A 15,824-nucleotide genomic window follows, 5' to 3' on the forward strand; every position below is an offset into this window, starting at 1 on the left:
TTATTATAAAAAAGTAAATTCCATTGTAGAAAAATGTGAAAGACTCATTTTTTCTCGAAGGATACCACTTTTTTTACAAAATATTTGTATATTTGAAACTTGTACTTAATATCTACTTAATAGTTCAATCTATGATTATATATATATATATATATATTATTTTTTTCAGTTTTTAAATTTATATATTTTTTAAGTTAAATTATGAGCTCAAAGTAGCCCAAAAAACTGTACTGGGCTGACAGACGGATGGGGGTCCACCCCCGCACCTCAGCCAATGGGGGCGGGGTACGCGAAAAAATTCCCCACCCCCGCATATGGGGGGGCGGGGGAGGCCTAATACAATATATATATATAGAAAACACTATGTCCACTATAAATATCTATCGAAATTCTTTATTGAATTTTTTTTAATTTAATTTTTTTATTTTTTTACTTAATAATTAAGTAAGTATTTTTAAATGAATATATGTTTTTTTTTATTTTTTAAAAATATTTAAATAGTTTTAAAAAATAGTGAAAAAATAAAGATATAATAAAAAGATTTGTAATGTTTGGTAGAAGATTTCGATAAAAATCTTCTGAACGTCCTATATATATGTCAAATGTACAAGTCTTGTGCAATTTTTTATTATAAAAAAGTAAATTCCATTGTAGAAAAATGTGAAAGACTCATTTTTTCTCGATGGATACCACTTTTTTTACAAAATATTTATATATTTGAAACTTGTACTTAATATTATTCTTGAAACATAAAAGAACATGCTAAGTTATCCCCTCAAGTGAATCATAGTGCATTTTGATTTTTTTTTTTTAAATATTTATAAAAAAAAGTTACCAATTGTATATTTGTGCATTTGTTTTAGGAAAATACTACTTAGTCTCCTATTTTATTTTATTACTTTTTTTTTTTATATTACTTAGTGGTTAAATAAGTGATAAAATTGTATATATTTTTTAATTTTGTTAAAGATTAAGGATATGAAAAAAATATTAAAAAGAAAATTATAACAAAAAGAACTATAAATTTATACTAACGGTATGCCAAGTGGTAAAGACTGGGCGGCCCGCTAGCATCACCCTTTTATTTAATATTAAAAAAAATACATTAACGTACATTTGAGGGGCAACTTGAGGGAATGAGTAGCATGTTTGTCATTCTTATTTTATGGGATTAAGAGGATTCATGCGCCTAGATGCCATAAGCAACTAGATGCATCCTTAACGTACGCCGATAAATTTGTGACGACCAAGCATGATGATGGCCATTTGTGAACATGCGTTAATGCGAGAGCGTGGTCATGCAAGCAGTTGTGAGTAAGTTGACTAAATTAGAGAAAGAATTTTTCTTCGGCGAGTGCGAGGGGACGAAGCCCCAACAACACAAAAAGCACCGACATTGGAACGAGGCTGTCTTGACGTCAACAACAAATTTAAAATAAAAATAGAGAAATGTTATTCGTAATTGTAGAGTACGTAAATATTGTGTAATTTTTTTTAAAAAAATAAGTAAATACATGACCTAAATGAAAAAAAAAAAAACTAATTTTTTAATAATAGACTTTATCATTTTCTAAAACGATTATGTAATACTTGCATATTTTACGATTGTACGTAGCATTTCTCATAAAAATATGTTGATTTTTTCTGAACTGAGAAGCTTTTCAATTAGAGTAAAATGGGGTAAGTTTGGATGTTGAAGAACAATGCCACCTACTAAGAACGACACTGCAACCACCCAATTTAAGAATGTTCTTAGTAAATGCTAATCATGGACAATCTGGGGTTTTTTCTCTTGCCAGGTATGCACCCACGAATGAAAGAGAGGAAAAGAGAGCAACGTGCCCTTACATGTCATTTTATATAAAATAATTATAAATAAAAAAAAAAAAAAAAAGGAAGAAGAATTACAAGCTGTGACAATCATTAGAAATAAAACAAGGTCAAATCTCCTATAGTTTTTGAAGGTCAAGCACTCATAGGGCTTTTTTTTTTTTTTTTTTTCCGTGCAGCCCACTAATTATGGCGAAGAAAATGGCCTCACTGTTTCTACTGCCATCTAAATTCTTCTTCTCTTTCTCTTTCTTTTTTTTTTTTTTGGAAAAAATTTATTCTAGACCTAAACCTCCAAGCCCACAAACGAATCAGACTGTGGAATCTCCCAGCCCAACATTTTAAACTCGCCCGGTTCATTGCCTTGGTTCTGATCACGGAAATCTCGGCTACACTCGGAAGCCCAAAGTCCTGATAATAATCTGGGCATGTTTCCTCCGGCCAGAATGGGCCTCGATGGATAAGATATTAATAGTATTATTGTGTAGATGCTAGAGAATAAATATAATTTTTATTTTAAAATATTTTGTTAAGATGCTGTCTAATTTATTCCTCTTCGGAAATTTCCACTAAAGAACACAAAACTTCATCCCCTCAAAAGTGAGAAATGATATTTACGGTACTTGAGCGTGTAAGTGCCATGCTCTCCTCTTAAAAAAATGAGTAAATATAAGATTTATATTAAAAAATTAATTTTTTAATAATTAATTCTATTATTTTTAAAAAGAAGTACACTCCGCTTGCATACTCTATAATTATATCTAGCATTGCTCATTGTACTAAAAAATACATGCAGCGGTTTGTTTATGGTGCTACACAACCGTTCACTCAATAATCTAAAATGGAAAATTCTATTATGCCGTTCAGCATGTGTTACTGACTTTGTTTTTTAGTGCCATTGTATTTTGTCTTTTAAAAAATATATAAATTAATTAGTAGTCACTTTTTTAAGTATTAAAAAAAATAAAATAAAATACACGAGCGATCAAATTGAATGGGCAAAACCATAGGCAAATTTAGCATTTTCCATCTAAAATACATGATGGAAAAAATTAATAATTATGGTATTTCAATAGAAAATTCAGACAATGATATTTAAATACAATTCAAATATAATAATTATGCTTTTATACAATACAATCAGATCATAGTATCATACTAAAGATTGAGATATTATTATACTTTAAACGTAGTCAGCAACTTTTAAAGTATGATCATTACAAAAGCACAAAATATGAAAATATGATGGAGAAGAAAAAATTTTAAATTTTAAGAGAAAGAACAAAATTATATTTAAAAAAATATAAAATAACAAAAGTAAATAATTAAAATAGAGAACTGAAAGCATTTACTAAAAAAAAAAAATATCGTTCAAGTTTTTTGAAAAAAAAAAAAATTTACTATTAAAATGTAAGCATTTTAAAATATTACAAGTTAGAATAATAATTTATTTAAGTCTTATCTAAACAAATTTAGTACAAAGTCTTTGTAAAAAAAAAAAAGGTTTTATCATTATTTATAAAATAAGGTCCATTTCTTATAAAAAAAAAAAAATCTACGCAAAAAAAAAAAAAAAAAAAACAAGAAAAAAGAAAAACACAACCAACGGTTCATTGGTCGAAGGAAGACAGTTGAAAGGGTTTTATCCATTAGCTCGGGACACTCTTCACAACTGTCAAGAGTCTCTCTCTCTTTGGCGGCAATGGCCACGACGCCCAACCCGACCCTCCTCAAACTCTCCCACTCGCCCAAGACAACTCGCTTCAAAACCGTAATCATCTGCAAGAAGCCCAAGAACGAGTCCGCATTCAAAGAGAAGAAGCAAGTATCCGTGGACTACGACAAGGGCCAGCACGAGGTCTCCATCCGTGTCAGCGGCCTCCGGAAGTCTGATATACCGAGGCGGTACCGGCTACGTGTTGAGGGCGACCGGTTCCAGAAGGACTGGACGGTCTCCGAGGTGGTTGATAAAATCTTGAAGCTCGAACACGGGGACGATGTTGACAGCTTGTTGAACCAGTGGGTCGGCCGGTTCGCGAGGAAGAATTTCCCGCTTCTTATTAGGGTAATACGGAACATTCACTCTCTATCTTCAACTCGGTGGTGCAATTTTTGGTTATTTTTGAATTTTCGTGAGAAGTTGGAAATTCTTGTTTTCCTTGCTGAAGTGATGAAGGGAAGTATGGATGGGAAAAATTAATTAAATGTGGACAAATTAGGGTTAAATTATATGAAACTGATTGGAGGGCTGAAGTTGGCAGTAAATGTGTGAATGAATGTGATGGGCTCTTCTATTCTGGGGAAGTTAGAAGTCGTTCTAAAAAAAATGCGACTTTGAAAAGAAATATTGTATGAAATTTTTGTTAAGAAAGTATTATAGTTGTGTGAAGATGAAAAAACTGAAGTACGAATCAATGCATTTCTGCATTAAGCTTATAAGAGATCCTGAAAAGTATTGTTGTCCGAAAGCTGAAAGGCCTCTTATTTGCATGTTCTGCTTGTTGTAGGAGATAACACGGACGGGTTCTATTCAACATAGCATTCACCTTTTCCGGTGGATGAAAAACCAAAAGAATTACTGTGCTCGGAATGATATTTACAATATGATGATCAGATTACATGCTAGGCATAATTGGACAGATCAGGCTCGTGGTTTGTTTTTTGAGATGCAAGAGTGGAGGTATGATTTTTGTTTCTGCTCTCCTCATCGTTTTTGCATAATATATTTTCTGCTACTATCATATTCATTAGGAAGTAGATTGGTTGAGAAAGAAATGCCTTTCGGTAAATGGTGAATCTGTTCTGCTTGATGAATCATGATTTAGCATGATCTTGACCTATTGAATCACCAGAAGGATTAGACAACCTCAACCTTATGTCAAGAAAATCTTGAAATTTTATGGTCTTGAACTCTTAATATTATAAAAAGTAATATGTGACTGAGAACAATTTTTTTTTTTTTTTTTTTTATATAAGTAATGACTGAGAACAATCAAGAGATACTTATCCAACCCTCTACAATTCTGAAATGAAATTTATTTAATTTCCAGATTATTTTGTTAGTTCTTGTCTGGAGTATATTGTGTGCTTTTGTTTCATCAATGTGTTTACAATCATAAACAGTTACATATATATTCAGTGGTGAGAACTGCATAATTAGTGTTTTCTAGCTTATTAGCGTGAATATTATCACTTTTATCAATTGGCTGCTAGATTTGTGAATCAGCATAGATAATTGTAATTAAATGGTCTAGATTTAGGGTAGATAAGTTTGTCCTATCTACACCTGATATTTCTTTCTTTAAATCCTGGGTGATGTATTATTTCTTTTTTGTTAGGTGCAAGCCTGATGCTGAGACTTACAATGCTCTTATCAATGCACATGGTCGAGCAGCCCAATGGCGTTGGGCCATGCATATCATGGAAGACATGCTCCGTGCTGCTGTGTGTATTTGTATTTTTCTTCTCTAGTCAATCTTAGTGGGTGTAACTTGATGTGAGCAATCTTCTTTCCTTTGGATGTTCAAATGTGTTTGGCAAGTTAAAATGTTTGCAAAACACATATTGCAAATACATTTATCATCTTTTTTCTCCCTTCAAAAACTGTAGATGTAATTGGCATCTTCTTGTTTTTGCATGCGTGGGTTATATAGCATTGTTCTTATATTTTGGATAGCAAGTAGAGGAGAATTTTGTGAATCTTATTGGTGCCGTGAAGGATGCTGACTATTGAGTTTAAATCATAATATGGTTTCAGGGTGGGATACAGTTTTTTTAATGTAGAATGTGGTTTCTTTGTTTTACATGTCTTGGGAGGTATTTTGGGTGTTGCCCATGAACTCTGCCACCTACAATTTGACATTTACATCTTAAACTTTTAAAATAAATGCCACTGAATGGACTTCATTCTTTTCTCTCTTCTCTTCTCGCGTGGTGTATGCCTTTATACATCAAAGTTTTTGGAATGAGTTTCTTTATCTCATTTAGAGAACCAATGCAGTCACCTATCCATTTAAAATATTTTTTTTATCACTTCATGATTTTGAATTGGTTTATGCATACTCGTCCCCGTGTACTTCCTTCTTTGGTCATTAATAAAACTTTAATATACTTATCAAAAAATGGTTTTGAACTGGTGTGGATCAATCACATTTCTGCACAGAAGCATACTGACAATTTTCTGTTCATAATGGTCTGTTTATTAATGATAGAGTCATGGTTCACAATTTATATAACTGATTTACTTTCATGTTTGGTAATATTTCCTGGTACTGCAAGACAGCAATTTTGGTTTTTTACATTCAATTTGACATCTATAGCACATGTTGAGGACCTTATTCTATGGGTGCAGATCCCTCCTAGTCGGTCAACATATAACAATTTGATCAATGCTTGTGGATCTAGTGGAAATTGGAGAGAAGCTTTGAAGATTTGCAAGAAAATGACAGATAATGGAGTAGGGCCTGATCTTGTGACTCACAATATAGTTTTATCAGCATACAAAAGTGGGGCTCAGTATTCGAAAGCTTTGTCCTATTTTGAGCTAATGAAGGGGACAAACATTCGCCCTGACACAACTACCCTTAACATCGTGATACATTGCCTTATAAAGCTTGGAGAATATGCAAAAGCCATTGATATGTTTAATTCCATGAGGGAGAAGAGAGCAGAATGTCATCCTGATATCGTAACATTCACTAGCATCATTCATATGTATTCTGTATGTGGGCAAATTGAAAATTGCAAGGCCGTGTTCAATACAATGCTTGCAGAAGGCCAAAAACCTAACATTGTCTCTTATAATGCACTGATAGCTGCATATGCTTCACATGGGATGAGTAAAGAGGCATTTGCAGTTTTTAATGAGATAAAGCAGAGTGGTTTCTGCCCAGATATTGTATCTTATACATCTTTACTCAATGCTTATGGAAGATCACAGCAACCTAAAAAGGCCAGGGAAGTATTTGACATGATTAAAAGGAACAACCGGAAACCGAATCTTGTTACCTACAATGCACTGATTGATGCATATGGATCTAATAGTTTGTTAGCTGAAGCAGTTGAAGTCTTACGAGAAATGGAGCAAGATGGGATCCAGCCAAATGTTGTCTCGATATGCACACTGTTAGCTGCCTGTGGACGATGTGGTCGAAAGGTGAAGATTGATGCCGTGCTCTCGGCCGCTGCTCAAAGAGGCATCAAGTTGAACAAAGTTGCATATAATGCAGCTATTGGGAGTTATTTGAATGTGGGGGAATATGATAAAGCTTTAACTTTATATAGATCTATGAGGAAGAAGAAAGTTACACCAGATTGTGTTACTTACACTGTGTTGATAAGTGGTTGTTGTAAGATGTCAAAATATACTGAGGCGATTTATTTTCTTGATGAAATGATGGATTTGAACATTCCTTTGTCCAAAGAGGTCTACTCATCTGTGATCTGTGCCTACAGCAAACAGGCAAGTACTTTGACAAAAGTTACCTCTTAATACGTAGTACTTACTGACTATAAATGACTGAAATCTGACTTTTTTTCTTCCTTTTCATTTCCCCTTATTGCAATATCAGGGTCAACTCAAAGAAGCAGAACATATGTTCAACTTGATGAAGATGGCTGGTTGTCCTCCTGATGTATGTACATATACTTCAATGGTACATGCATATACTGCTGCAGGTGAGGTTTTATGTTAATCCATTGACATGATTCAATACTCATCCATTGACATGATTCAATACTCACTTTTGAGACATGCTCTGAAACTAAACTTGTTTAGTGATATTTTATATCAGAGAATTGGGAAAAAGCTTGCGCACTATATGAAGAAATGGAAACAAATAATATCCTACCTGATACCATTGCTTGTTCGGCTTTGATGAGAGCTTTTAATAAAGGAGGCCAACCGTCCAAGGTTCTTATTTTGGCAGAAATTATGAGGGAAAAGGAGATCCCTTTTGGTGATGCCATTTTCTTTGAAATGGTATCTGCTTGTAGTATGTGAGTTCCATATCTGTTTTAGCTTTCCATCCTAAGATTCACATTAATTTGTCATTCACTGTTTTTGCTTCTTTATGATAGGTTTGACTGTTCTCAGTTTTAATCCATGTCTACATTATTGTATTAGATTGATAGGTATTCATGTGTGCGTTCTAAAATTATGTTCTTTCTTGACCTGTTTTGATGATAGCTTCGCGGACATGACAGTTCATCTTCTTTTGTCGTAAGTTCTCACCGTACTCCTGTCTGACAAAACTCTAAAATTGAATTTTGGTTGAAGGTTACGGGATTGGAGGACAGCAATGGACCTGATTAAGTTCATGGAGCCATCATTTGCTGTAGTTTCCGCTGGACTTGTGAATCAGCTTCTGTATTTTCTTGGGAAAAGTGGGAAGACAGAGACTATGTTGAAGGTTCTCTAATGTTGCTCTCATTTTTGTATGATAATTGAATGTTCCAAACGACATATCATTGCCACTTATGCATCTCTCTCTCTCTCAATCTTTAGAGCATATTAATCCACCACTTAAATTTACTGGAAATTGTTTAAAACTTTTGATAAATATATAATGTTGTTGTCTTTTGGACAACCTCCCCCCCCCCCCCACTTGCAGTTGTTCTACAAGATAGTGTCTTCCGGTGCTGATGTCAATTTCAATACATATTCCATTTTGTTGAAGAATCTTTTGTCTGCTGGGAATTGGAGAAAATATATTGAGGTAACCTATAGGTTGTCTTCTGTTTCTTTTAGTTAATATGCTTTTTTTTCTTGTCAATTTTACACAGTAAGGGTAGCATCTAAGCTGTTTCTTGGTTGCACATCTGGCATGGTGGCCATGAATCTAAATGTCATGGAATGACATTGAGGCTGGTACTGAATTGTGGCATGCAAGCTCTCATGTTGCATTTTCTTAATTTAATGCTTTTTAATTGAGGTGGACAAAAATTCAATTTGCTTTTTTTTTTTTTTTTTTTTTCTTTCTCTGTAAAAAAAAATTTCGTGCAGGTATTGCAGTGGATGGTGGATGCAGGAATTCAACCTTCGAATGAAATGTATTGCGATATATCCTACTTTTCTCAAAGAAGTGTTGGGGTGGAAAATGCAGCTACCATTCGAGAAAGACTAGGTATGCATACACGTATTTTTTATGATAATTGAACTCCGTCTATTGCATTCTCTCCGCCACATTTTGTCTATTGTACTCTTGCAACTACCCATCCATCCGTTAAACTCCATCTTGCTTTTGAAAATCTACAGAATCCTTGAGAGGAAAAGTTCAGAATCACATTTCGGTGAGCAGATGACGATTCTCCTCGTCTCACCTTCCCATCGACATGTTGGACATAAAGTATAAATGCCACAACCTACAAGAATCTCCAACCTCTGTTAGATATCCACCAGCTGCAGGAGTCATTTCTTAGATTTTTTTTTTCTATATTTAAGGGCATGGGGTGAAAATCCATAATCACCCAGGCAATAGCTTGGTTGCTTTGGGGCACCTTGATTTCCCCAGTCGTGCACATTAAGGAAGCTATCTGGTTTGGGCTGGTTTAAGTTGTGTGCAGGAGACTGGAGAGAGTTCAAGCAGCTGCTGGTTCAATATTCATATGGACATTGTTTCCAGTAAGTGAACCAACCTTCGAAATCTTGTACATGGCTGCAGAGAGTTCTAAATTTGATTGTGTTTCTAGTACTTTTTTTTTTTTTTTTTTTTTCCTTCTTTCTTTTTGTATAGTGGGAAATATTGCGAGGCCGCCCTCCCTCTGCGGCCTCTGGCAGTCAACCGAGGTCTAGTAATTATTAGGCTATCTTGAGTGAGGTTTTAAACTTTTGACCAAACCAATCAGGCTGTGTATTTTTTTCTCCTTATATCATGCTATTGCTTCCCTTTCAAAGTAAACTTTATTCTTGGATTCACGTCCAACCAATGAGCAAAAGGTGTGACTCACATTTAATTAAAGTGAAATGTTAGTCACAGTTTTTTTTTTTTTTTTTTAAAGTAAATTCACAAACTAACATTATTTTATATAAATCTATTTTATAATAAAAATAGATTTACAATCTAACCTAATACATTAAATTATTTGAAATTTATAAAATTGTTTAAAATATTTCTTTTAGAATAAATCTACTTATCATCCTTACACATCACATATCACATATATTTTTTTTCATTTTTCTTATAATAAAAATGTAGTATATAGATGATAAATATAACAATTCAATTAGTTTAATAAGAATAAAAAAATAAAAAATAATATTAAAATAGGTAAAATATATGGTGTGGAATGAAGATTACCATCTCTATGCTTTTACCATCTCTATTTCTTTTAACCTACTGAGATGCATAAATAAAAGTGACTAATTGAGTAATGTTACACAACTTTCTAAATCTCAACACATCACATTTTTTTAAAATTTTTAATATTTTTTAAATTTGTTTTTGACTTTATTTTTTTAAAACTAATTCAATTCTTCTAGATTCATGTATTAAATATTTGATAAAAGAAAAAAATAATAAAAATTTAAAAAAGTGTGAATAATAAGATGATGTTTAGATTTTTTCTAATTTGATTAGCATTGCCCCGACACATTCCAAGAGACAAATCATCCCGCAAGAATTAATAAATAAATAAATAAGTAATAATAATAATAGTGCGTGGAAGCGGGTCCCAATAATCTTGAGAGGGAAATCAAGCTCTGACAGGTATCACGCCGGGTTTTCCACAAACACCAGACAGGTGGCGTTGGACCTCCACGTGGTCACCCCTGCACTTTCAAACCATCATCCCCATAGTAAATTACAAAATTATCCTCTCTCCTCCTAGCCGTTACACCTTTTTGACCGCAGGTACCGCCTCATATTCTCACCACCCACTCCGTTAATTCCGAATCCTCATTAGGACATATCCGTAAATTCAGCACTCCCATACGTCTCCACCATCCCCTTCACTGTAGTTTTTCCCCTCCACAGTCGCTCAAAACAAAACCAAACCCCAAAACTCATAAACGAATCAACACTCCAATACATACACATACATACACACTGTCTCACTGTTGCTGGGTTTCTTATCTCCTTTCTCTCCCTAGGGTTAGGGTTTCGATTCAACAATGGCTTCGTCGTCCTCTGATCCTGGTTTGAAATCCGAAGCCGGTGGTGGCGGCTGCGGTGCAGAGGCGTCGGAGGCGGTGGTTACGAACGATCAGCTGCTGCTTTACAGAGGGCTGAAGAAAGCGAAGAAGGATAGAGGGTGTACGGCCAAGGAGCGCATCAGCAAAATGCCTCCCTGTGCCGCCGGAAAACGCAGCTCTATCTACCGCGGAGTCACCAGGTACTTAACTAGCTCATAATAATATCTCTGTTTAAATCTGTTTTTATGCTGAGAAAAGTCGGGGAGTTCGGAATACTTTTGCGCCTAGTGGATTTCGACTCATCTTCTTTGCTTTTAATGTTGATGAAACGAAAGGCATAGATGGACTGGACGTTATGAAGCTCATCTTTGGGACAAGAGTACTTGGAACCAGAATCAGAATAAGAAGGGAAAACAAGGTCTCTGTCACTTCCCATGAATATCTAACTTTGTATCCCAAGGGTTTCGTGTATTGCTGACACCATTTTGATTTTCTCTTATTGTGCATGGAATGGTTGGTAACGCAAATTGTTATTCCAGTTTACTTGGGTGAGTTGGAGCCTTCAACGTATCTTCCCCCCCTCACTTTTTTTTCTGTCTGGGTAAACTTACTAATGACAATGTTATACCCTGTTGAAAGAAATGGTTAAATTATCCGATCAAAAAAATAAATGGTTAAATGACATTATGCATACAGGGGCGTATGATGATGAGGAGGCTGCAGCTAGAGCTTATGATCTCGCTGCCTTGAAATATTGGGGCCCCGGCACACTCATTAATTTTCCAGTGAGTCAATCAATTCTCAAAACAAAATAAGCGTATATGTTCAATCTTATTGTATTTGCTGTCCTTTTCTTATTGTTTGAGATTTGAAAATTATCTTTTCTAGTCGTTAGTTTAGGTCTTTCAAACTCTTGTTATTGGCACAACTCAAGTACACAAGTATACAAAATGAATGCCTAACTAGAAGGGAAAAAGAAGAAGAAGAAGAAGACAAGAAATTCATGAATACTCTCTCCATCAAAATCTATAGAAGTTAACCAAGGGAACAAAGTATTGAAAAAGAAAGTTTTAAGCTCTTCCATTGTCCCGCTACCATTCCTTTCAATGCAAATACACCACGTTAGATAGATAGGGATCACTGTCCACATTACTGCAATTGTGCACTGCTATATACTACCATTATGGGTATAACTAAAGCCAAGCCAACTCAATCGAAAAGTCATTCCACAAGGTACTAGCAATCTCACAATGAAGTAAAAGGTGATCTGCATATTCTCCGCTTTTTCTGCACATTCACATCAATATATGTTTCTTTAGATTATCTATAATGAGATCATCCCTGAGAGAGAGAGAGAGAGAGAGAGAGAGAGAGAGAGAGAGAGAGAGAGAGAAGCTGCCTCTTAGAGGCACCTCTTTCAAGGGAAGGAGTTACTATCTTGATATTTTAGTCAGCATGTTTATTAATCTTTTGGTTATTTTAAGCAGTATAAAGAAAGTGGTCTTACCCTATATTCCTTAGTTGTAGTAGGATACTTTCTAATCCAATTCTATAGTTCTATCTGTATGACTTGGGATATGTGTGCTGCAGGTTACTGATTATACAAGGGATCTTGAAGAGATGCAGAATCTCTCAAGAGAAGAATACCTTGCATCTCTGCGGAGGTGAATTCTTTGTAAATCTATTTTTTTAACTGAATTTGCACTGTTACTTCAAATATTTTGTTAACCGAATTTGCACTGTTGCTTATATTTGATGCTATCGGCAGAAAGAGCAGTGGTTTCTCAAGAGGAATTTCTAAATATCGTGGCCTTTCCAGGTAATTACATCTATTCGAGATGTATAACATTGATGTTCATGTTCCAGAACATTATTTAGTGCATAATGCTTTTCCAATGGAATGCTGGTTTACAAAATATTAAGCACATAATGTGTGGACAAAAAGCTGTTTGGGGTACTTGGTAGTTCTAGGTAACTAACAGTTTTTTCCCTTTTTTCCCCACTGGTTTTCAGTTGATGAAGAAACTACCTCAGATCATTTATGAGTAAACCTGACAAGATGATTGCATATGTTATAAACTTTCTGTTAAATACTTATCTAGAATTTGATTAAGAGGAAAGAATGTCTTTAGTGTTCTTCTTTAAAATTATATTTATATTCTCTCTCATAAAAAAAATTATTAGTTTGTATTCCCTGAAAAATAAAAATAGTATTATGTCTAATGGTCTACACTCTAACCCAGTGCAAAACAATTTAATCCCCACTTTGTTTGTGTAGGGGTGTTCTTTTCCATTTTGTAGATGCTTGAAATTATTTAATGTTTCTTTGATTAATCATTATTGATTTTATCTTTTTGCTTTCTATTTTACACTGGGTGCTATCACAAAGCAGTCGATGGGAGCCATTTGGTCGTATGTCTGGATCTGAGTACTTCAACAGTATGCATTATGGTAGGTTCTGATGAAATTTATGCTCAACAAAAGGTTTTTATATGAGAGTTATTCAAGCCCAACTAATAATAATAAAAAAAAAAATCCACCCCAAGTACAGAACCTTTTTCCTAGCATCTGACTTTTGCCATCTTCTTCCACTCATGCCTCTGCTTGAAGCGTTACTAACTATATGACTGCTCTATGTTATCAAAAGGTACAGGGGATGATCCAGCAGCAGAAAGTGAATATTTAGGAAGTTTCTGCAATGAAAGAAAGTTTGACTTGACAAGTTACATCAAGTGGTGGGGGCCTAACAAAACTCGTCATGCAGATGCTGGGACAAAATCATCAGAAGAAACAAAGCATGCTGGAGATATTGGTGTGGAACTAAAAACACTAGAATGGGGAGTCCAGCCTACTGAACCATACCAAATGCCACGTTTGGGCGTGTCCAATGAAGAGAGAAAGCATAAAGGTTCTGCAGTCTCTGCCTTGAGCATCTTATCACGGTCAGCTGCCTACAAGAACTTGCAAGAGATAGCATCAAAAAAGCAAGAAAACAGTGGCGATAATGATGAGAACGAAGACAAAAATACCATCAATAAGATGGACTATGGCAAGGCAGTTGAGAAATCCACAAATCATGATGTTGGGACTGGGAGGCTTGGAGTTACACTAGGCATGAGTGGGGGATTGTCTCTTCAGAGAAATGTGTATCCATCGACTCCTTTCTTATCTGCACCGCTTTTGACAAACTACAATACTGTTGATCCGTTGGTAGATCCCATTCTCTGGACGTCTCTTGTTCCTGTTCTTCCAACTGGGCTTTCTCGTGCAGCTGAGGTTGGTATATTTCTTATGAGAGCTTTTTTATCCTAAAACAGGACCAAATAAAATGACAATGATCATCGTAGCAAAATAAAAAAGACAATGTTATAAGCTTTGGGGAGGTGTAAGGAGAGCTGTTCCCAAATCTATTTCCAATAACCCCATTCACCCATAAAAAGCTTATAAATGTTTCGATGCAGGTTACAAAGACAGAGACCAGTTCGACTTACACACTCTTTCATTCGGAGGAATAGGCAACACATTCTCTTCTCATGTACAATTTGGTGAAAAGTGGAAATCGGCATTGTCTTCTACCTGGAAGGGTTATCAATGCATTGCCAGCAGACGTCTTAGGAAGAGTATGGAGAGCTTAATTTGTCTCAAGAGTTTTTAGTTATTTTTTAATTATAGTTTACTTCAGGTCTGGGTTTATAGAAAGGAAATATAGATGTGTCTTCATATTTTTTTTTATAAGTAGATGTGTCTTCATATTTATAGTTTAGAAATAGAAGAGGGAAAATGTCGGTCTTTCTTGAATATATTTGTACAGCAAATAAGAGGAAAAGCTCTCCTTAAATGTGGTTTGTTGTAACATGCACAAATTAGTGTACTTTCCGCAGGTGCTGATCATGTCTTCTTTTCTCATTAACATCTTAAATGCACTTGGCTTTGTTTTCAGATAATCTGCACCATATGGAAAACAATAATTGGGTATATGCCAGACACTTAGGATGATAGCTTATAGAAGTGCAAGCAGTTCCTGGAGAAATTAGCAAGTAGGAAAATAGTTATCAATTTTTCTTGGTAACCCCAAGGGGTTGCCGTTGGCCCAAGTGGCGAAGGTCTTGGTCTGGAGTATGGCTCTCTTCAAGGTCCAATGTTTCAACACTTCATGGGTACAAACAATCCTTTGAGACCACATCCCTTGGTGAAAAGCCAGCGATTTAACCAATTTCGTATAGGAAAACTTTCGAGTGCGCGGTGCACGAGATTGAGATTTACTTTGTGGGGGTGGGTTTGAAGGGCCCTACCTTGGAGTGGTTCTTTAACATAAAACAAAAAAAAAAGTTTTCAAGTTTTCTTGGTTATTTTTTTCTTGCAAGTAGGAAGGTTATAATGCAATTACTAATAAGCTGCATGCACTTTCAGTCTTTCAGTTCTGAAATAGTTCTGGAAAGAAGCAGGCACCACTTAATCCTGGAAAGAGCTAAGAGTGGATAGCAACCCAAGCAATAAATAAGCTTCTACAAGGTTCACCAGACAACTCCCATCCCCCCAAGCAACCCAATTTATTATTTAGGGATAGATATCAAAGGAAGACTGTCTCAGAGAGTAGTTAGTAAATGATGGTATGTCCATAATCAGGAGGATCTAAAAAGTATTCACTGTATCCACTTTATATTGATAAATCCAGTTAATACCAATTCATATTTCTCTTTTCATTATTATATCAGAAGTATTGATCAGTCCAAATCCATATTCAAGAAATTAATGTTTTTAATTGTATATTCATTTTGGTAATTAATCCATGCATGCATTGCAGAGACATATGCTATAATTTTTCAAATAAAAAACATGGAAGGAACTATTGGCAAAATTCTGC

General features: G+C 34.9%; 2 protein-coding genes across 5 annotated transcripts; both read left to right on the plus strand.

The window, feature by feature from the left end:
- Positions 1 to 3,458: 3,458 nt before the first annotated feature.
- On the plus strand, positions 3,459 to 9,671 carry LOC121268400 (pentatricopeptide repeat-containing protein At2g41720). Of its 2 annotated transcripts, none has more exons than XM_041172660.1 (10): positions 3,459 to 3,895; positions 4,338 to 4,510; positions 5,169 to 5,274; positions 6,182 to 7,291; positions 7,401 to 7,506; positions 7,623 to 7,827; positions 8,108 to 8,240; positions 8,442 to 8,546; positions 8,834 to 8,954; positions 9,086 to 9,671. In XM_041172660.1, the coding sequence occupies exons 1-10, from the start codon at positions 3,533 to 3,535 to the stop codon at positions 9,130 to 9,132; spliced, it is 2,469 nt and encodes an 822-aa protein (XP_041028594.1). In that variant the 5' UTR covers positions 3,459 to 3,532; the 3' UTR covers positions 9,133 to 9,671. The 2 variants fall into 2 exon arrangements, with proteins under 2 accessions (XP_041028594.1, XP_041028595.1); XM_041172661.1 differs by having other exon boundaries at positions 3,757 to 3,895; positions 5,169 to 5,284.
- Positions 9,317 to 14,851, plus strand: LOC121268401 (AP2-like ethylene-responsive transcription factor At2g41710). 3 transcript variants are annotated; one of them, XM_041172663.1, is made up of 10 exons: positions 9,317 to 9,451; positions 10,919 to 11,160; positions 11,296 to 11,378; positions 11,500 to 11,508; positions 11,657 to 11,745; positions 12,551 to 12,624; positions 12,729 to 12,779; positions 13,350 to 13,411; positions 13,608 to 14,236; positions 14,422 to 14,851. In XM_041172663.1, exons 2-10 carry the CDS (start codon positions 10,940 to 10,942, stop codon positions 14,473 to 14,475), a joined length of 1,272 nt encoding a protein of 423 aa, XP_041028597.1. In that variant the 5' UTR covers positions 9,317 to 9,451; positions 10,919 to 10,939; the 3' UTR covers positions 14,476 to 14,851. The 3 variants fall into 3 exon arrangements, with proteins under 3 accessions (XP_041028597.1, XP_041028596.1, XP_041028598.1); XM_041172662.1 differs by lacking the exon at positions 9,317 to 9,451 and having other exon boundaries at positions 10,791 to 11,160; XM_041172664.1 differs by lacking the exon at positions 9,317 to 9,451 and having other exon boundaries at positions 10,793 to 11,160; positions 13,353 to 13,411.
- The last annotated feature ends 973 nt before the right edge of the window (positions 14,852 to 15,824 follow it).

This window comes from Juglans microcarpa x Juglans regia, chromosome 5S (assembly GCF_004785595.1).
Source record: "Juglans microcarpa x Juglans regia isolate MS1-56 chromosome 5S, Jm3101_v1.0, whole genome shotgun sequence".
In the NCBI taxonomy this organism is placed as follows: Eukaryota; Viridiplantae; Streptophyta; class Magnoliopsida; order Fagales; family Juglandaceae; genus Juglans; species Juglans microcarpa x Juglans regia.